The sequence below is a fragment of the Sorex araneus genome, chromosome 2, assembly GCF_027595985.1.
Source record: "Sorex araneus isolate mSorAra2 chromosome 2, mSorAra2.pri, whole genome shotgun sequence".
In the NCBI taxonomy this organism is placed as follows: domain Eukaryota; kingdom Metazoa; phylum Chordata; class Mammalia; order Eulipotyphla; family Soricidae; genus Sorex; species Sorex araneus.
Window position 1 is genome coordinate 137,420,488 of NC_073303.1, and position 22,576 is coordinate 137,443,063.

Sequence of the window (22,576 nt, forward strand, 5' to 3'; positions counted from 1 at the left end):
TTATAGTGCTCAGTTTATCAGGAGACAGTACAAAGTTGAAAGTTTCTTACCATATATCTGGAGGAAGATCACAAGGAGAATTTTATACAGTCCCATAGTGCTAGATTTAAAAAGGAAAAGAGAAACTTGATTAGAGAGTGAAATAAAAAACCAAAAAATAAAAAATGGTGCTTGGATTCATAGATGCCTGTGTGTGGCAGACATTTTGCTGTGTGCTCCCCAGAGTGATTTCCTTATCCTCGCTCCATAGATACACACGGCTTAACTTTCTCAACAATTGAGTCATGCGATTGGGCTGCAGCACAGGGGTTATTCCTGGCTCTGCACACAGGAATTACTCCTGGTGGTGCTCAGGGGACCATATGGGATGCTGGAAATAGAACCTGGGTTGCCTGCGTGCAAGGCAAATGCCCTACCTTCTGTGCTATTGCTCCAGCCCCTCCATTTCTTTTCTATAGGGGAAGGGGCACACCATTTGATGTTCATGACTATCTCCTGGCTCTGTGTTCAGGGATCACTCCTGGCAGCCCCTGGGAACCATGTGGGATGCTGGAATTGAATGCAGGTTCACCTGCAAGGCAAGCACCTTTCCTGTTATACTAACTCTAGTCCCCCTTCTCCTGCTTTCTAAAAGCCAGGGATGCATTTAATGCTGTTGCCTTCTAAAATGAAGCTAATTCGATTCACTCACTTACCCCAATGTTGACTAAAAAGACTATAGGCTGACTCACAGGGGAACAGAGTAAAGAAAAGTGACTAATATCAGAAACAAGTGAAAAGCAAACCAAATTCAGCAACATAAAAACAGAGCCAGGCAAGTCAGTATTAAATATTTACCATAAAAATCCACCCAGTGGGCATGGTGTGATTCTCAAGTTTGGCTTAACGATTAATTTTTTTCATTATTATCAAAGAGACATGATTTACAAAGTTAGTGATAGCTGAGTTTTAGGCATATAATAATTCAACACCAATCCCTAGCCTTAAGGTTTTAGCGGACAGTGTGAAGAGGAAACCCCAATTGCTAAATGAATATAATAGGATAAAATTGGCATGTTCTTACAGTAAAATGTTGACTGCTTAGGTATCTCATAAAAGTGGAATTATACAACTTTTGTTCAGTTGTAGCAGGTGTCAAATTCCTTTCCATTTTTTTGTTACTGAATGGTATGTGTCTTTATATACATATATATGTATGTATATATACATATCTATCCATACATATACACATATCTATCCATACACATACCTATATACATATATATGTATATGTCCATATATATGTACACAGACATATAGGTTGCATATATATATATACATATACTTATCTGTTGATAGAATTTGATTGACTTCTACCTTTTTGTCTATTTTGAATAATATTATGAATGGGGGTATAGGAATATCTCTTTGAGTCACTTCTTTTTACATTCATTTGTTAGAAATTTTTTTTTGCATTTTATATTTGATGAACATCTTTATTGAAAAGCTGGGGAAGATGCATCCCCTCCACGAAGTACAGGATGAGTATTCTTGGGCTCTGGAACTCTGAGGCTTTTTTGATAGAAGAGGGGGCAGAGGTCAGAGGCTACGATGAGGGTGGTAGTGCACCTTGCTGGAGTCTGGCTTTCACCTCCCCACAGCAAAGAGTGTGTTATAAGCTGAGGACCTGCTGGCTCAGAGGGCCAACTCTGACCCATGACCATGATCAAACCACAGGTGATTTTCCACCCATACTTGTGAGACCCTGCTTTCATTTCTTTTGGTTATATTCTCAGAAGTGAAATTACTGGATCATATCTGTTATTCTATTTTTAGTTTTTTGAGGAACTATTATATAATTTCCATACAACTCTACTATTTAACGTTTCCATTAATAATGCATAAAAGCTCCAATTTTCCGCTAGCCGACACTTCTTTCTGCTTTATTATAGTATCACTTTCAATGTCGGGAGGTGGATTTCACTCTAACTTTATGCAGTCATTTTCATGGGATTTACCCTCAGTGGAGACTGGGGGCTTGGGACAACATCCAAGGGTGCTGGGATGGAAGCATGTGATTTTGGAGCTCAAACTCAGGGCACCATAAATACTAGTTATCTACTCTACCAGTAGAGCTATCTCCTCAATTAATTTCACTACAATATTTACAATATTTACTTATTTACTTTGGGTTTAGTGCTCAGACCCTGCAGTGATCAGAGTTATTCCTGACTCTGTGTTTAGGAAGGAATAACCCCTCAAGGTGCTCAGATGACCATAAAAAGTACCGGAGATTAAACTGGGTTGGTGCATGTAAGACAAGGGCCTTACTCCTTGTACTATCTTTCTATTCCCTCACTATAAATTTAAATAAATTAATTTTGTTATGAACATGAATGATTTTTCAAATGTATAAGAGCAAATCTTTATTGTTTCATGTACTGTCTGTATATTTCTTTTGCCTACTTCTAAATTTAAGTCTCTGGTGTTTTTCTTATTTGCTTTATTGATTTGTAGGACCTCTCTTACATTAAAAAAGTCAGTACTAACTAGTAATCAATTGGAGCATTCATGTTGCAACAATCATGTTGCAAACATGTTTAGATACCCAAGCACACAGAAAGTATTCATTAGAGGAACTTTATTCTGGCTCCCAATTGTTCTCATCCTCTTTTCAACTGATTTTAATAAGTTTTAGAGTTTGGACATTTTTTCTCAGGATAGAGCTGGCACCATCAAAGATAGACTAATCTGGAAAGTTCTACATATGATTTCTGCATACTGTTTTATTACTATCTTACTTATCACATAACCTTAGATTTGGGAAACATTTGAGTCTAACTCTTACCTAATGCGGGAATCTTTTATTGTTCACAAACCAAAAATCAGTGTTCTTGACCTAACTAAAGACTTCTTTTTCCCTTTGGGGTAAAGAATCAAATAGTAAAAAATATATTTTTGCCATATATTTAACAAATCATTTTTCTTCAAATAGTTACTTGAAATCAGCATGGTTCCTGGGAAATCTTTGACAAATAATTCCTGTATTTCAAGAGTGGGGAAGAGTACTAACCTTGAAAAGGAAGTCAATACTCTTTTGACTTCTGTATTTGGAAACTCTCCCTTCCCTTGAGTGAGATACTGCTGCCCTTAACTTCCTCTCATTGATACTGACTTTGCTGTCTGCACTACACAGCCTAACATACTTCCCCAAATCCTTTAAGAATTTGGGAAGAGCAGTCATGTCCTTCATGTCTTTCTCACACCCCTGGCTCAGTAGTAACATTTCTTCTGATAAATTTCACTAACATTAATTTTGAGACTGCATATTGTCTCAAACAAAATCTTAGACCTTTAGTTTGTCAAGTCAGAAATCTATTAAAATATTGAGGCTGACATAATCCACTTTCATAAAGGATAAATGTACTGTAGATAGTTCAAGCAATGAAGCATATTCCTAAACTGCGGAGACGCTGAGTTTGATCGGCACTTTATTGCCTCCCCTGACTCCCAATCACTGTGGGCTAAGAGCTAGTTCAGGAAGCCAATTTCTTCAACACCTGCCAAGGAAGAGCAAAGGTGTCATTGTTCCTTCAGGAATAAATCTCCAGCTCCAACCTAGTGTCATTGCTTTTTCCACAAGGCATGTGAAGTGGAAACTCTTATTTTGAGGAGAGAGCAAATAGTGGAAGAGGAGAGGAAAGAACCTAAGAATTTACAGGGGGATTCTCTGAGAGGCAATTTCTGTTATCTGTCAGAGCCGGTTAGGAGCAGCCTCCATGAAGCTGGAGGGCCAAGTAAGAATAGAAGACACCTCCCAGACTCCACTTCCCGTCCTCTGTGTGCCTGGCCCCTCACTGACTGTGACAGAGATCCCAACAAATGACTAATTCTATCATTTTTTCTTACAACGAGGTGAGATTTTTTTTTTGCTTTTCACAGATGGATAAAGAGATAGAATTCCACAGAGCTTACAATATTTGCCCCAGATGCCAGGCCTCAAGGTGTTTTTTTACATACTCCCCACCCGACCCCATAATTCCTGTAAAAGTTCTAGTCAGTTTTAACTGTGCTATAGGAGTAGCTGTAAAGGGTTTGGAAACTGTTCACTGCCAAGGGAATGGGTACAGCACACTCCCCGTGAGATGGTGAATTCTGAAATCAGACTTGTATTTTTTAGAGAGAGGCTGAGATGGGGGTGAGAGAAAGCTAGAAGCATTCCCTTCTCTTGGAAGAGTCTCTGACCTGAGCTTTCATTCATTCATTCATTCATTCATTCATTCATTCATTCCATAAATATAGGGCGGGCAGATAAACCTCTCCACTCTGAGACAGACTTAGATGGTAATTTGTTTCCTGGTGTGAGTTTAGCATCAAGCACCCATCAGTGTGTTGCAGCTAAGCATCACTCAGAAGATCTGTGTAGTGATGGTGGTGAGGAGAAGCATGAGGATTTGAGCAAGAAGAAATAAGAGGTTAAAGACTGGATATTTTGGAGTGCTGCTCAGTGGTAAAGTGCTGGCTAGGAAGTCCCCGGTACCAATCCACATTGCTGAGTTATGTCATGAGATAGCACTGCAGCAGCACTGCCAGTGATCTATCACTGGTGTCACAGAATGCAAGTGGATATTGCAATAATGATGCAAATGAAGGGAAGAAATGGGGAGAAATAAGAAAATCAAAGAGAAGGGCTGTTGTGCAGTTCAGGTTTGGAGGAGCGTATGGGGTCCAGCACAGGTGGAGGCAGCATAAAGGGGAGATGTGGCTAGAAAGGGGTGGGACAGGAGAGTGTCCATGAGATGACACAGGAAGTGATTGACAGAAGCTAAGTTCCCTCTTTCACAGCTTTGTCTAAAATGTTAACCATAATCAGTGCATCAAAAAAAAAGATGACTATCTCACAGTGATTCAATAAAATTAATAATAATAATAATTTAAAAAATTATGAAATTGAAAAAAGAAAACTGATGGCTTGAAGGGCCCACTCAGGATGGGAGATGCATGCTGAAAGTAGACTATAGACTGAACATGATGGCCACTTAATACCTGCATTGCAAACCAAAACACCGTAAAGGAGAGAGAGAGTAAAAGGGAATGAGCCTGCCACAGAGGCCCAGGGGTGTGGGGGTTGAGGGAGTGGGAGGGATACTGGGAACATTGTTGGTGGAGAATGGGCACTGGGGGAGGAATGGGTACTTGATCATTGTATGACTGAAATGTAAGCACAAAAGTTTGTAAGTCTGTAACTGTACCTCATTGTGATTCATTAAAAAAAATTTAAAGGAAAAAAAGAAAAATGCTGGCAAATTTGCTTGTGTCTCTGGAAGGCTATTCACCAAAACTATCTTTCCCACACTTACTGAATATAGTCAGGTATATTCTAGAGGCTGTGGGGGAATGTTTAAGTCTTGATTCTTCACCCTATTCTAAAAGGAAAAACAAGGTCTCTGCAAAGAGTTGCAATTTGAGCTCCAGGACCAGGGTAGAAGGCAAGAACGTTTATCTCTTTCCTGGTACATCCTCAGTTCTTGGTCTTAGCAAACCAAGATGGCAGTGAGGGGGGTGAGATGAGTCTCAGACAGCGCCCAGCCTGACCTCTTGTATTCTGCCAATTTCCCTCGAAACTGGCTGGGCCATACAGATGCAACTGGCATTGTCAGCAATGTGCATAAGGAACATTGTCCTATTGCTGACCATGGCCTTGGCCTCTACTCTCAGTAGGACTTGAGGTGAATTACTTCTCAGAGCACCAGAAATGAAACAGCTTCCTAGAAGCTATTTTTTAGGTTAAGTTTCTAAAAACTTCAACTTATTTCCTTTTTGATAACATGGTGTCAGACTATGTCTTATAGGTAGTTAAGGATTTGGGTATTTATTTCAAAAACAATATGGACCATTGAATTAAAAAATGAAAAAGCATGAGAGCAATACAATAAAGTGTGCATTTAGGAAAGATAACTATAGCTACTGGATGTAAATGGCTAGGAAAGAATCCAGGACATATATCAGTGACTTATTGAAAGAAGATGGTCAGTTGGTTTAAGCTAGTGATAGCAGAAGTGGAAAGAGGATAACTTCAAGGAAATTTTTAGACTATAATCAACATGACATAGTGTTGGATTAAATATAGGAGATGAGGACAAATATTAATTAAATCATCAATTATTTGATTAATTTTACAGTGGGTGCAAAGATAATTCTTTTTTTAAGTGACCATAAATGCTACAGGGTCTTGCTTTTTTCATTTTCATATATTTAGTAAGACTATGAATGAAAGTACAGAAATCACACTTCTTCTTTCAAATGTGCAGATGATACCAAAATGAGTCAGGTAGCTATTAAATTTGCTGATGAAATTAATATTCATAAAGCCTACAAAACGATAGCACTATAAATCTAATAAGGATAAGCATGCATAAAGGATTATACTTAAGTTTAAACAAAACAACTACAAGTAGTATTTATGTGGACACGAGGGAAAGCTAATCCATAATGAATATGAAAAATCACATAAATGTTAGTGTAGCATGGTGAACATAAACAATTCAGTCATTATGTAGAATTTGGTTACTGTATTCTTTGCTTTATCATCATGCAATGTGGTATTGCATTCAGTGAGTTCATACGGAAGATTTGTTCTACTTAAACAATGTGGATTAATTAGAGATTATCAAGAGATGAAGCAGTATAATTATCTGGAGAATAACAAAATCATGTCAAATGAGAATAGTTAAAAGAACAGGAATAATGGCCTTGGAGAATATGAGACTTCAAGTATATGCTGGTTATCTTCAATTTTTTCGGTGTTGTGTGGGGGTTATACCTAGTGGTGCTAAAGGATTATTCCCGGCTCTGTTTTCAGGGATCAATTCTGACAGGGCTTGAGGAACTGTAAGGAGTGCCAGGGATCCAACCTGGTCAGATGTGTGTGCATTCTAAATGCTGCTCCATTGCTCTGGCCTCGTCATCTGCAAATTTGTAAGAAAACTTTCTTAGACTGAACACATGTATTGTAGCTTAAAGGCAAGGAATTCTAGTCAGTTGAAGTTAAGGGAAGACAGATTTTTACTTCAAATCAAAAAGAACTTTCAATACAACATTACAACCTAGGACCAGACTTTCTTGTGATGTAATAAGCCATTTATTCTCAGAATTATTCAAGTTAAAGTGAAATAATAATGCACAGCAGACATATTAAGAGGAACTCTTGTATTGGATGCATAGTTAAACCTTACAACTCTTATATTTCCCTTTAAAGTTATTATTATAAGGTCAGGGCTATGACTTAGTGGTAAGTCATGAGCTTTACCACTAAGCCACATCCCTCAAATGAGGGATTCCTGGTACCACCAAAATACTCTACTACTACTACTACTACTATTACTACACTACTAACACCACTACTACTAACAATACCATCATTACTACTAAAACTATAAATTCTCAATACATTCCAATGATGGAGGAAAATATATATTCCCAAGAGTACCACCTTTCCCTATCTCCCAAGCTGAGTTTGTTACTATTCTTTTTAGCACAGTAAACAGCCTGGTTTCTTACAAGGATTCTACTTCTCCAGAGTATCTTCTAAATTCACTGTAAGAGGTCGAGAGACTTAGAAGAGAAACCACCCTAAATTCTGTAATATGAGTGAAGGCAGTACTCTCTGAACTTTCCTTAAAAGTAGTCTCAGCTGGCCCACATCCAAAAAAACAAAAGTAACTGGTGTTGGCGTGGATGTGGGGAGAAAGGGACTCTCATACACTGCTGGTGGGAAAACTGACTGATTCAGCCATTTTGGAAAACAGTATGATCGATTCTCCAAAGATTAGAAATTGAGCTCCCATTTGACCTAGTAATACCACTTCTGGGAACATATCCAGGAGATGCAAAAATGTATAGTAGAAATGACATCTGCACTTGTATGTTCGTTGCAGCACTGTTTACAATAGCCAGAATCTGGAAAAAACCCGAGTGCAGATGACTGGCTAAAGAAACTTTGGTACATCTACACAATGGAGTACTATGCAGATGTTAGAAAAGATGAAGTCATGAAATTTGCATATAGATGGATCAACATGGAAAGTTTCATGTTAGGTGAAATGAGTCAGAAAGAGAGGGACCAACATAGAAAGATTGCACTCATTTGTGGAACATAAAGTAACAGAATGGGAGACTAACACCAAAGATTATTAAAGATAAGGACTGGAAAGATTACTCCACAGCTTAGAAGCTTGCCTCACATACTGGGGGAAAAGTTAGAGAAGGGATCACCAAGGAAATGATGCTAGGAGGATCCGCTAGGGATGGGAGATGCACCCTGAAAGCAGACTACAGACCGAACATGATGGCCACTTAATGCCTCTATTGCAAACCACAACACTCAAAAGGAGAGAGAGAGAGCAAAAGGGAATGCCAGCCACAGAGGCGGAGTAGGGGGGAAGGGTGGTATGGTGGGGATGGATGCTGGGACCATTGGTGGTGGAAAATGGGCACTAGTGGAGGGATAGATACTTGACTATTGTATGACTAAAATTCAAGCATGGAAATTTGTAAGTCTGTAACTGTACCTCACGGTGATTCACTAATTAAAAAAAAATTTTTTTAAAGAAGTCTCAGAACTAAATCCTGATGACAACAACAAACTGATCCTGACGCAGATTCTCAGGCTTGCTGCAGTTTATTTCTATTATTGTAGCTGAGGCTTTTATCCTGGGTTGACTCTACTTAGCCTACTTATTCCGATATCCCCAGTTCTGGAAGCTGTCAGGAATGAAGGGGATAATTTAGGGAAGGGAACACTAGGACAGAGGCAGGCTGGGGGTGGGATGAAAACTAGGGACAATGGTGGAGGTTATTGAGCACTGTGGAGGACTTGTGTTGGAAAAATACATTCCATATTTTCAATTGTAATATCTTTGTAATTTTGTAATTCACTGTGATAAAAATAAAAAAGAGCCTACATTGGGCCCAAGTAATAATACAGTGGGTAGATAATTTGCTTTGCACAAGGCTAAGCCAGGTTTGAACCCAATGCCCCATTTCATCCCCCGAGCACTGCCAGGAGTGATCCCTGGGTGCAGAGCCAGGAGTAAGCCTTAAGTACTGCCAGGTGTGGCTTACCCTGCAATTCCCCCCCCCCTGCCCACCCCCTGCAAATTATCTACGTTAAAGCTCATATACCTGAGATGAATAGGCTGACCTAGCATGAGACAATGGACATTATAAGGGAAAAATGAATAAAAACAAGGCCTTGACCAAAATATGAACTCTTTCAGATATCTGGTAGAGAAGGAAATGATTGGCCATGGATTTGAGTGACCCATCCTAAACTCTCCTACTAGAAGCAGAATCAGCCACCTTCTTTCCTTAGGCTGATCCTAAGACTAACTTGATTTCCAGCCTCTTCTTGAAGTAAATCCCCCGAGAGTCCCATCTGGTCAGAATTCTCTTGCCTAACACTTAGTTTTCTTTTATTAACTGTCCTCCCACACCCATTGGAAGCACAGTGTTTCCACAAAGATACAAGGACACAAAAGACAAATGTCTGCATATATTCATTCACAAGAACAGAGGAAGTTGTGAGGCTCCAATGTAATGTGTAACTAAAGTCTTAACATTTCGAGTCCATTTAGTCCTGTTAGTCCATTTGTCTATCAGGAGCATAGCACCTTACCTTGATTTTTAGGAACCAACAGCAGGTTTGTTTATAAGAGAAAAAGTCAATTCTAATCATATTTGGAACTGGATTGGTCAAGAAAAACTTTTTCATATTAATGATAATTATAGAAACCATTTTTTCCCCCAAAAGAGCCTAATGGTAAGCAATAGGCAACATTTTACAGGTCATTCTCTCTGTGTCAGCATACACCCTATTGAGGCAACTGTGTCAATCCTGGCCCCTCAGAGAGCCATTTCCCGTGTCTCAGAATTAGAATCATAGTGTCAGGGAGAAAGCCAATGTTTCAAGGCCATAATTTGAAGGAGGTCCCCTTCTCCCCATTCCGTAAAACTCTGCTGTTGGAATTCCCAAATTACTCATTCTTTGGGTTATGGCAGTTTTGAAATCCCCTGTTCAATGTGAATGTTAATTAAAAAATGGTGATTTTTTTAATTTTGAAGTAAATTAGATAAATGAGGAGTGGAACTTGAAAAGAATCACATTTCTGAAAGGAGCGAGAAGCACAGAAAAACAGGACCTCTCCCATTTCTATGGCGAGATGCAAAATACCATGGACCCCCTTTTCATCTCTGTAACACATATTCAAATGGAGTCAATTTCCCAAATCCCAGGCTGACTAAACTCCAATATACAAAACCAAATCTCTTCGTTAAATTAGAGATGATCACTATAAGGGTCCCGTGGTTGTATGCCTAGTCTGTAACCCTATTCTTTCTGCATCCAATAATCTTAAATCTAACTGACCACTGAAAGGTGAATCCTCCACTCTTGCATGAACTGATAACTACCTAAGAACTTCCCACCACCCTCCTTACTTGTTTCAGCATGTTATACACTAGTTCTAGCTATTTACAGCTTCAGTCTCTTGACCTTGACACTTCCAAATTCAACTCTGTCTGGGGAGGGTGGGGCAGAAACTCCTGAGCAATGCTCATAGGGTACCGGGCACCACCTCTAGTGTTAATCAGCCACTACGTCTAACAGACCTGTGCTTGGCTCAGTGGTGAATCTCTGCTCAGGCCCAGTGGGGCTAGATAAGGAGAATGATACAGTGATGGAGATTGAACTGGGGCTCATGTATGAAAATATGTGTTTAGCCTTTTTAATCATCTCTCCAGTTTTGTTTTATTAAATCTGAGATTTGAAACTTTATTTTCTGTTTAAAGAAGTAGCAATTGGCTGACCTTTTCACTTTACATATTTATTTCCCTCTTACCCTAATTTTCCCTCTAAATCCATCATCACTTCCATAAAGAAGGGGCACTTGCTATCCAGAGATAGTAGAGATAAAAAGTTAAGCTCAGCAACACAGCTATGTAAGAGTATATATTATTGCATAAAACCATTGCCTTCCTTTCAAAGCACAATTTCTATAGTCACTTTCACTGTGATTTATTAATTGGCTTTAATTGATTAGATCAAAATCTTCCAGAGAAAAGGAACCATGTTTTATAAACTCTCCATTTAAACTTCAGTAGGATATAGTAAACACTCAATTAAAGTACGTAAGACACCTGAAGGCATATAAATGCTATCATTAAAAAAGTTAGCAGTATATACTGGATAGCTCATGTAAAGCCTAAACAGTATCTGCCTCACAATAAATAACTGCAAACTTGTGCATGTAGTAAATTTATTCAACTACAAAGCATTAATCCCCCAAGGTTGCATCCCCAAGGGCCTTTCCTTAATTGTTACAATTTGAGAAGAAGGGGATGTTCCCTTGGCCAAAAATTATATAAACTTGTCTCTCCAGAACTTTAAATACCTATCGGTGGAGGCACTATTTTAAGCCTACTTGAAAATGCAAATACGTTCATGGTATATAGAACACTGTAAACCACCCTGCCATCTTTTTAACCTAAGATTATTTCTTTCAAATATACTATTGGTCTCTACTGCCCCAAAGGCACTAATAATGGGATACAGTCTTTGGATGGGAAGAAGAATAGGGGAGAGGTTTTTGGATGGAAGGGAAATGCCAAATAAAAAAGAAGAGACCCTTGCAGAGATAATCTGGGTTTGACCCCCACTGTGCGAGCTTCCCACCAATACAGGCACTCATGCAGAGCTGCCTGCTGAGCTTCTCCCAGGACAGAACCATCTGGGGAACACAGCACACCAAGGCCAGAGCAGCTGCCGGTTGTTCAGCAAGTGGCAGTTTCCATTTGCTGCCTGTTCTCTGAGATACTGAAGCAGGGGTGGACTGGAAAAAAAATTGTTATGTCCCACAACTGGGGAGTTTATCTAAGAATCAGAATCAGACCTTATTCTCCCAGGCTTGAGGCATAGAATCAATGCCTGCTCTGACCTCCCCTTGGCTGGCCCTCAGTCCCTTCTTAGAACCATTTTCCAGGATCCAGCTTTCCCCCACACCAGCCTCACAAGAATTCTAAGGACATACCTGTCACAAATGCCTCTCCACAGCAGCTCCCAGAGACCAGAAGAGTGGAGCTACTTGCATTCCCAAGATGCACAAAAACCAGCGCTTTAGAACCAATTGCAGGAGGTTGTGTGAGCAGTCTGAACTTCTGAAGACGTCTTGCAGAAGAGTGTCTGCACTGACGCAGAACTCACATATGAAAAAGGGAACTAAGCAGAGAGAAATACCACCGCAGACAGAAGCAGTGCTTGCCGGTTCCAGATAACTTCTGCAGTCAGGTGGGCATTTCCACTGAAGAGAATACCTACCCTTGGAGAGTGAGTGAGTGTAAAGCCCTAAGGAAACTCCCCAAAGACAGCCCCAGCCACAGGCATGAATAAAGATGCCTTCCCTGAGAGATCCACCAAAGTGGAGGATCCAGAGAAAAAAACAGCTGGGTCCAATGACTGTTTTACGGGGCAGCCATGTGGCTGGTCAGCAAGACTACAGGCGAGCTCATACAGAGAGTGCAGTGACTGTGTGCTTCATTCTACAAGCAAGCTCAAACAGAGAGTTCAGCGACCGTGTGCTTCATTCTCCCTTCAGATCATCCCTGGGGCCTGTTGGAAGGCAAAAGTCACAAGCAGAAGTGTGAAAGTTGTGTGAATGCCCAGTGGATTTTTCTCAGCAGAGCACTTCAGCAGGGATGAGCTATATATAACCCTGACCCCAATGCATGTGAGAGTGGGGTGGGGGAGAAATGTACACGACTAATCTGCAGCTAGCTATACCCTGCAGATCTGGAGAAAGGAAGCATAACAAAGTGAAAGTTTTTGTTTTTGACCCACAGAGACAGAAATGCGTGGTGCAGAGGAAGGAGCAGGGGGTTCAAACTGAAGAAGTGTGGTTAAATTCTCACTTATCTTGAGCATGCTTTTGAACATCACTAAGTCTCAGTCTTTCTACCTATGGAATATACTTGTAAGTTTTCTTATTTCATTGCTATGAGAAATAGCCTCAGAGCATGCCACTCAGCTCTTCTATCTTTGTTATTACTTTCTTATCTTCTTTTAAGACTTTTCACTGCTCACTTTGACCTTTCCACAAATTTCTTCTATCACTGAGAGGTGATGATATTCTTCCCAAACAGGTATGCACTGACCTTCCATCCAGGTCCCTCAGACACACAGAACTCCATGGGCTCTGAGTCACTCAGTCCATCCATTTTCATACCTTAGAAATTTTGTCTTTTACTTAGAGACACCTCAGGCGGGTTTTACTCTGGATTTTGCAATCAAAGAGTCTCTCTCTCTCTTTTTTATTTGAAAGGGTCTACTTTGTTTCCTTATTGTATCTCATGAAATAATCACCTATTGAACACAGAACTATTTTTTAAAATATTTTATTGAATTACTCTGAGATACAGTTACATGCTTTTATGTTTGAGTTTCAATTATGCAATGATCAAACTATGCAAATGATCAATATTAATTCATATTTCACCCATCCTCCCACCAGTGCACATTCTCCACTACGAATGTCCAGTGTACACCCTCCACTTTCCAATCCTCCCCCTGCAATTTCCTCTCTACTTTGGGGCATTATTGTCTGCAATACAGATATTGAAAGATTATCATGTTTGATTCCTTATCTATCTTAAGCACACATCTCCCATCCCGAACAATTCCTTCAACGATCATTGACTTAGTGATCCCTCTCTTTCCAGCTGCCTTCTCCCCCAGTTCATGACACAGGCTGCCAACTATGGGGCAATATTCCTGGCCCTTGTGTCTATTATCCTTGGGTGTCCATCTCATATTATGTTATTTTATATTCCACAAATGAGGAACACAGGACTATTAATTCATATTTCACTTAGTCTTCAAGTTTCCTTTTATTTCTTGCACCCAGCAGTCAAAAAACAAGGTAAGTTGAATTAAAAAGTCCTCTTATCAAAATATTTGAAATAAGATGTCCCTCACTTCAGTCATTCTAGTTCTACATATACTATCTTTGTATGTAAAATCTGTACTTTTTCATAAATGACATTTTTCCTCTTAATTTAAGTATATAATTAAAAAAGGAATATTTATAATAATACTAAATTTTTATGAAACAGTATAATTTACTGTAAATAATTAGTAGAATAACACGTCACACTGGGCTCACAGAGACTTGTGTTCAAACCCTAGTTCCACTAGTTAATACACGTTTACCTGGAGTAGATAACAGCTTTCTTTCTCAGAAATAATACTGAACATCTCATAGAATTAAATAAAATGCCATTTAAGGTAGGGTTTTGCCTTGCATGCAGTTGACCAAGGTTTGATCCCTAGCACCACATATGATGCCCTGAGCCTGCCAGGAGTGATCCCTCAGTACAGATCCAGGACTAAGCCCTGAGCACTCCCCGGTGTGGCCCCCAAACAAAATATAAATAAAAAGCTGTTTTTTAATTTTTCTTTTTCCTTTCTCATCTATTTAACAGAAAGTTAAAGTTCTGAGAATTAGTTTTTTCTCAGAAATAATACTAAATATCTCATAACTTGTTGTTGGATTTTAATAGGGTGATATATGTGTGTATGTGTATATGTATATGCTTGTATATATAGAGTGAGAGGTGGGGAGAGAAAGGGTGGATCCAATACAGATCCTGGCAATACAGTTTTGTAAAAAAATAGTTTTTTCTTTTCCATTTTTCTTTCTACTTATTTTATTTTATTTTTTATTTTTAATTAGTGAATCACCGTGAGGGTACAGTTACAGATTTATACATTTTTGTGCTCATGTTTCCCCCATAGTTCGAGAACCCATCCCTTCACCAGTGCCCATTCTCCACCACCAGTAAACCCAGCGTCCCTCCCGTCTCCCCCAACCCCACACTGCCACTATGGCAGGGTATTCCCTTTTGATCTCTCTCTCTGATTAGGTGTTGTGGTTTGCAATAAAGGTGTTGAGCGGCCATTGTGTTCAGTCTCTAGTCTACGTTTGGCATGCGTCACCCCTCCCCCACATGACCTCCTACCACATTTTATCTCACTAACCTCAGCAGCGACTTCCCAGAAATACAACCTCTTTTCTACTTATTTTAGATCCTGCTCCAACATACTAATGTAGAAGTCAAGTGGCAAGGCAAGCAGCATTAATAAAGGAGAATTAAGAGTCATGGAATTAGTTTACTCTAAGACTTCTAAGACAAATTTGTGTTACAAGGTAGTTTGAAGAATCTCAGAAATCATTCTTTTCTTCTTAAGCGAATTATAAATCAATATTATTTCTGATAGATATAAGTTGAGCCTTTGCTTTCTTACTCATGTTGGAAAAATAAAAACCAAATAAGACACTTAAGAAAAATGCCTTCTTTATAATTACTTCAAACCCTCCACCTCTCAATCTCTAGTCCCATAAGTACCATCAAGTTCTCCCTTTTCCATTTCTAAGAAATCCCAGAGGACAGACAGACATAATCTTTTTACATAAAACCAATAGCTAAAACTAAATGCTATGGAGTTACTTATTAAGCACGTGGTGGTGGTTGTGGTTGTGGTGATTCTACACTAGAATAAAATTGTTTCTATGAATAATTGTAGCTGCACCATTAATAGAAATGTTAGAATTTGCCTTCTGTAATCTATTTGACACAGACTTTTCTGCAGGGGAGAAAGTTAAACCAAAGGCAGTTCAGGATATTTGAAAAAAACATGGGTGAATGATATGGTGTCTGGCACAAAGAGAGCAAAGTGAGTGTGCTTTTGAGGTGTCAGGCAAAGGTAGGAAAGGAAAGAGAAGGGTAAGTTCAGCAAACAGGGGATCCAAGCACTCCTCTCTCAGTGCTGCAAAGTTAACAGCCCCAGGGATGTGTGTTCCTCCCTCCAGAGGAGGTAGTGTTTTTAGTCTGGGGCCAAGATTTGGTACACAAACTCAATTTTCCACCACAGCAAAGGGGCAGAGAACTGCCAGACTTTACATGCTATGGGTGTGGCTTGGAAGTTGTCAAGAGCAATCAAGATAGACTTCCTTAATATTCTCTTCTCTCAACTAAATACTATTAGGATTCTCCACTGTTCCTCATATTATATGCTCTGTAAAACCCTAGTCAACCTAGCCACTCTCCCACTGACTCTAGTTTCCCAGAACTGATCTACATACCTCTGGAAAGGTGCAGGGACAAGATCACTTTTGTCAATGAGTCAGAGTTCAAATTAGTCTGGAAACAGTTGCCCGTGAGAGACTGGAGAACCATGATTCTCTGTTTTCAAATGCTAAGTCATATCACCACTCCTTGGCCCCATCTTCATTGTGTGTTAGCATTGAGAGCTGACATTCAATCAAAACTACTCTGAATTTCATGCATGTTATTCATTGCATTAGCCACTCTCCAAGACTGTGCCACTCAAAAATCTGATAAGGAGACTTTATCCATGGGTCACCAGAGACAAGAACAGAAAAGGTTCCACCTGTTGATATTTTTAATTCTGAGAGGAGGTGCAGCAGAATGAAACAGATCAACTCCTTTCATTAGGAGGAAGCTATAATCCTGTGACTTTTATTAGAATCATTGTTTACAATTGCTTAGGGTCAGAAAGATAGTATAGTAGCAAAGATGCTTGACTTGTATACTTGTGAACCTGAGAACCTCAAAAGGTTTGATCAAGAAGCCTGAAATAGCTAAAACCAAATGCTATATAGTTACTTATTAAACAGGTGGTGATGGTTGTGGTGGTGCTCAGCCGAGCACTGCTGAGGATGGTCCAAAAGTCAAATTAAATAAATTAATTAAATAAAAAAGAGGAAGCTAACAGTAACCTGTGAGAATGGCATTCTGTGTAGGACTGTGATTTCTCCACTTTTTCTCTCTTTCAAATGTTATCAGACTTGAGAAGGTCAAGGCTACTAGGAAAAGCATCAATAGAGGAGTGACAATGAGAGACGATAGCTGGACAAGGGTGACAGATACTTTCCTGGTGGATTTATACAATTTTTTCTAAGAGATGTTCCCCTGGTATCACCAAGGAAAGATATACTCAGGGAAGCAACACTAGAGCTCTGTGAACATTTGGAAACATCCAATTAACAGAATTTTCCAATTCCAGTAACCTTATTTTTGTTCAGTGGCCAAAAGGCAGTTTAAAAGTATTAGGCAGTTGGTGGTGGTAATTCTGCGCTAAGATTGTTTCTATGAATAATTGTAGCTGCACCATTAATAAAAATGCTAGAATTTGCCTTCTGTGATTGTTTTTGACACAGACTTTTCTGCAGGGGAGAAAGTTAAACCAAAGGCAGTTCAGGATGTTTGAAAAAACCCATGGGTGAATGGTATGGTGTCTGGCACAAAGATAGCAAAGTGAGTGTGCTTTTGAGGTGTCAGGCAAAGGTAGGAAAGGAAAGAGGAGGATGAGTTCAGCAAACAGGGGACCCAAGCACTCCTCTCTCAGTGCTGCAAGGTTAATAGCCCCAGGATGTGCGTTCCTCCCTCCAGAGGTAGTGTTTTTAGTCTTTAGTATTTTAGTCTGGGGCCCAGGCTTGGTACACAATCTCATTTTCCACCACAGCAAAGGGACAGAGAATTGCCAGACTTCACATGCTGTGGTTGTGGCTTGGAAGTTGTCAACAGCAATCAAAACAGACCAAGGAGAAGCAGTCCTTTCTTTCTCCACTTTCTAGGCACCAATAAGCTTTCTAAATTCTAGATGTGTTCTAGGAGGAAACACATTTTTTAATAGGAAACATCTTTTATTTTTTATAGAATGGAGCTTCCAGTCCAACGGCTAAAATGGGGGTTTATAGGTGGGGTTTGCTTAAATTAAATGAAGTAAGTAAAGTCTCTTTATATCATGACCCAGGGATAGAAATTCATATCCTATGCACAGAATAGTCCACATAGGATGGGGGTGGGGGACCAGGAGGTGGTGTTCCAGTATTGAACTGTCAAAGCAGTTCCTGAATTGTTCTTAATTTAAAAGTGAAACCACTCAGAGTTGGGTCCTATTCTTATTCTCAACCTTACTGCACAACCCTTCACACTACTGACTCACCAGTCATAGCCCTCCTAACCAGACTCATTCCCTTTTACTCCCAGTGTTGCGCTGAGAGATCACTCTTGCTGGTGCTAAGGGTAAAAGGGAGTGAAACCAGGTGCAAGGTAAGCACCTTAACCCCTACATTCTCTCGTGGGCCCCTAAACATCATTATTTTAAGTATTAGGTGGCATTGTAGTTGTGGTGGTAGTGGTGGGAAAATGTGTACTGGCAGTGCTCAGAACTTCCAGCTCTCAGGGATCACTTCTTGCAATGTTTCAAGGATCATAGTCAATATGAGGGATCAAATTGGGTAGTAGGCATGCAAGGAAAGTGACTTAATCCCCTGCACTATCTCTTTGTTCCTTCCTCTTTTTATGAAATTTTGGGCTCACCTGACACCATTTACCATGAAATTTTTATTTACTGTTTTAAAAGTCTTAATATCCTTCTTTCTGACTGCATAAATATTAACCATTGAGAGAAGAAAAAACCCATCACAGACTGGAAGGAAATATTTAAAATATTTTCAAAACACATTTCTGATAAAGTGCAGGGATACAAGATGTACAGAGTATACTTAAAACTCATAGACAATAAAACCAACTGCTCAATCTAAAAGTGAACAAAAGATTCCCCATTTAAAATATACAAAGGCATATATACAAATAAAAAAAGATGCAAAATATCTTATGTAGCTAGAGAATTGCCAATAAAAAGAAAATGAGATGTCACTACATAGATAAGATGATTGAACTACAAAAAACAGACAATTCCCATCACTAGAGCAACAGGAACTCTCATTCATTACCAGTGGGAATGGGAAATAATATAAACACTTTATATCATCTTCTGACATTTTCTTACAAAGCTCAACATAAGTCTACTATATAACCCAGCAATCATGCTCTTAAGTTTTTACACAAATTATTTGAAAATTGTCTACACAAAAACTTATACATGAACATTTAGAGCAGTTTTATTTTTAATTTACAAATTGGGTACAGCTAAAATGACTTTGGTCAAATGGATAAACTATGCAACATTCATATAATGGAATATCATTCAGTGATATAAAGAAATGTACTGTGAAATCACAAAACTAATAACAAAAACAAAATCCTATAGCTTCATAAAATAAGTCATTTGGAAAGTCTATATTCTGTATGATCCTAATTGCATGACATCCTTAAAAGGCAAAAACCAAGATTTTCTGGAAAAGGCAAACCAGCAAAAGATCAGTGGTTATCAGAGGATAAGAGAAAGGATGAATTGGTGGCACCCGGAGGATTTTTAGTGTATTGAAATCATTCAGTATGATACTGCAGGGCTGTGTACATCTATAATAAATTTGTAAAAAATCAGAACATATATTGTATGAAAGAAAAACTTCATTTAATGTATATATTTTAGTTTAGCGATAGCATAGTGGGTAGGGCATTTGCCTTGCATGTGGCCGACCTGGGTTTGATTCCTCTGCGCCTCTCGGAGAGCCTGGCAAGCTACTGAGAGTATCTCACCCACACAGCAGAGCCTGGCAAGCTACCTGTGGTGTATTTGATATGCCAAAAACAGTAACAAGTCTCACAACGGAAATGTTAGTGGTCCCTGCTTGAGCAAATTGATGAGCAATGGGATGACAGTGATACAGTGATCAGTGATTTTAGTTTAGAACGATATATCAGGGTTAAGGAGATAGCTCAAGTGGTAAAGCATTTACCTGTCATAGGCTCTGAAGTTGATCCCTGGAACTTTATGGTTCTCAAACAGTTGTTTTTTTTTTAGCAAAAATTGTACTTTATTGCTCCAGCAATTGGCATGAAATATTAAGGTATTGCATTTCAAATTGCATAATTCAGAATAAAATAATAATTTCAAATGACTCTCATAGTAAATACTTCCATAAACAAAATGTGCTTAGCATTTATTGTACATGTACAATTTTATTAAGCATCTAAAATTTTAGATCAACTTGGCATTAAGTAAATACAGTCAAATACAAATGATTTTACCTTAAATCCCCAAGTGCATGAGACAGTTTATTATTTTCACAAAATACAGATCAGTAGACAAATTTCTACACATAGTTTCTATACACACATTGTTGTACAAGTTTTTATATATTAGTGGCTTATTGATGGATATTTTTGACTACTTGAGGAAAAATATTTATAACTTATGATAATGTATGATTGAAAAATATAATCATCTTATCATTTTAGAAAATAAGTTATTTGTTCCTCTGGCTGATCCCAAATGCAAAATAATATTGCAGTGGATTATGAAATTGTGAAACTTATTTTTGATGAATAAAGTTTGAAACTCCTATTTTTTTACTTTAAAAATAGACATTTATCTTCAAACACTGTTAAGTATGGAAAAAACCCGGGATGGTTTCTGGCTCCCAGTGTGCTTTCCCCCAGGGACAGGCAGAGGGCATGGCCTTTGCGACCGTGAGCATGACCTCCACAAAAGAGGGTGTGGCCTCCACAAAAGGGGGTATGGCTTCTTGTGGGGCCAGCAGCAGCAGATATTCTACCTCCCCCCGCACCTCCCCCATCGTGTTCCACTCCAGACTTACATCTCAATATCTATCACCTAATTCTGTGGAGAACATCCTGGCCATTTCAAATACAATAGGCCAACAGTTCATTAGCCTATTCAAATTTCACCAAAACTACCAGTGAACACAAGAAGCAGTACAAGCCCAATATAAAAGATCACATCCTCCAAAGTTTCACTAGAGACCTTACATAAATCATGGAGGAGCACCTGAGAGGAAGGAGGTATTCTAGAAAGGCGACCACCATTGAATGAGCCCAGCCAGAATCCATTATCGCAGCAAGAGGGAATAGCGATAGAGAACTGGAAGGTCCCACCTCCATAATTTCACAACAATATGAAAAAACAGCAAAAATTCCCACCACAAGGAGTGGATGAAGAAAAGATTCCAGAGGCCTTAACAGGGGTTATCCACAAATATGATCTCTCCGATAAAGAACTCAGAGATGAAATGTTGAAGATCTTCAATGAACTCAAGGTAACGGTGGAACAGACATCCAGTAAATTAATGGAGGACGTGAAAGAAACAATGGAATGGACAGCCAATAAAATACAGGAAGAAATAAGAGCAGAAATTAGAAAGCTACAAACAGAAGTGTCACGAATAAAGGTTTCAATAGATTAAATAAAAAACTCAGTGGGTGCCCTCAACAATAGAACGGCTACAGCCGAAGACAGAATCAGTGAGCTTGAGGATGAGCTGCCGAAAGCTTATAGGTAACAACAAATGATGGAAAAAAAGACCTCAAAATAGCTCTAGGGCAAATCAGAGTCCTAGGGGATGATCTCAAGAGGAACAATGTAAGAGTCATCAGAGTACCAGAAGGACAGGGAAGCAACCCCGATGAAAAAGCCACAGTTAAAAATATCATTGCTGAGAAGTTCCCAGAGCTGGAGAATGTGAGCATCCAGATCCAAGGAGCCTGAAAGGTGCCAGCTAAAGAGACCCCAATATAAAGACTCCAAGACATGTCATAGTCAGAATGATGGATGTCACAGATAGAGATACAATACTGCAAGCATCTAGGTCAAAGAAGGAAATCACTTACAAAGGAGCACCCCTTAGATTTACTGCAGATCTATCAGAGGAAACCCTCCAAGCCCGAAGACAATGGTGGGATATAGTGAAAAAACTCAATGAAACAAATGCCTCATCAAGAATACCTTATCTGGCTAAACTTTCACTCAAACTTGAAAGAACAAAGAACGATACATTATTTTATTGGTAAACAACAGCTCAGGAACTTCATAGACTCAAAACAAAACTTAAAAGAAGGACTAAAGGGACTACTGTAAGACAAGGAAAACCCCTATGAGCACAACAACCCCCTACAGAAAGATGGCACAAAACTCCATGACAATAATTTCTCTCAATATCAATGGTCTTAATGCTAATTAAGGGACACACCCAGCAATGCTCAGGGCTTACTCCTGACTCTGTGCTCAGGGATTCTTCCTTACTGGCTCAATGGAACATATAGGTGCTAGTGATTGAACCCCAGTGGGCTGCATATAAGACAAGCACCTTGCCTGTTGTGTAATCATTGGTCTTCTTGTAGTAGCTTTTTGATAGATTTTATTTGGGAGTATCCTACATGCCTGCTAAAGCTGTTACAAGTTTTTGTAATTTATTTCACTCAAAAGGTATATTTCATTTTATACTGATGAAATAAAGTCACTAAAGTAAACTTTTCCTGTTTTATTAAAGATAAGTGGTAATGGTAACTCTTGTTTGTTTTGTCAGGAATTAGTCTAGATTTTATTATCTATTTTTTCAGTTGCATATGATGATTAAGGTAATAAGTTTATTTTACAGGAAATAGACTGAGAAATTTAATATTAAATTTTGCTTCAGTTCAGAGTAAATACATAAAATCAGGTCTGTCTAATTCCCAAATCTATGCTTCTATACAGATTTATCTGTTCTATTTTATCCAACCAAATGAAAGTATCCATAGACAGGGATAAATTTTG

The 22,576-nt window shown here is 38.9% G+C and overlaps 1 protein-coding gene and 1 non-coding gene across 2 annotated transcripts in view; both read right to left on the reverse strand.

Annotated features, from left to right (window-relative positions):
- The window catches only part of CD86 (CD86 molecule), a 76,549-nt gene that overhangs the window by 35,398 nt on the left and 18,575 nt on the right, over positions 1–22,576 (reverse strand). Inside the window, exon 2 of the mRNA XM_004606768.2 lies at positions 51–100. Within this exon, the coding sequence (XP_004606825.2) occupies positions 51–96 (46 nt within the window). The 5' untranslated portion in view covers positions 97–100. The remainder of the gene's footprint in view (positions 1–50; positions 101–22,576) is intronic.
- On the reverse strand, positions 1,608–1,732 carry LOC129402629 (small nucleolar RNA ACA64). The gene has a single exon (XR_008628741.1). It is a non-coding gene; the product is annotated as a small nucleolar RNA ACA64 (small nucleolar RNA).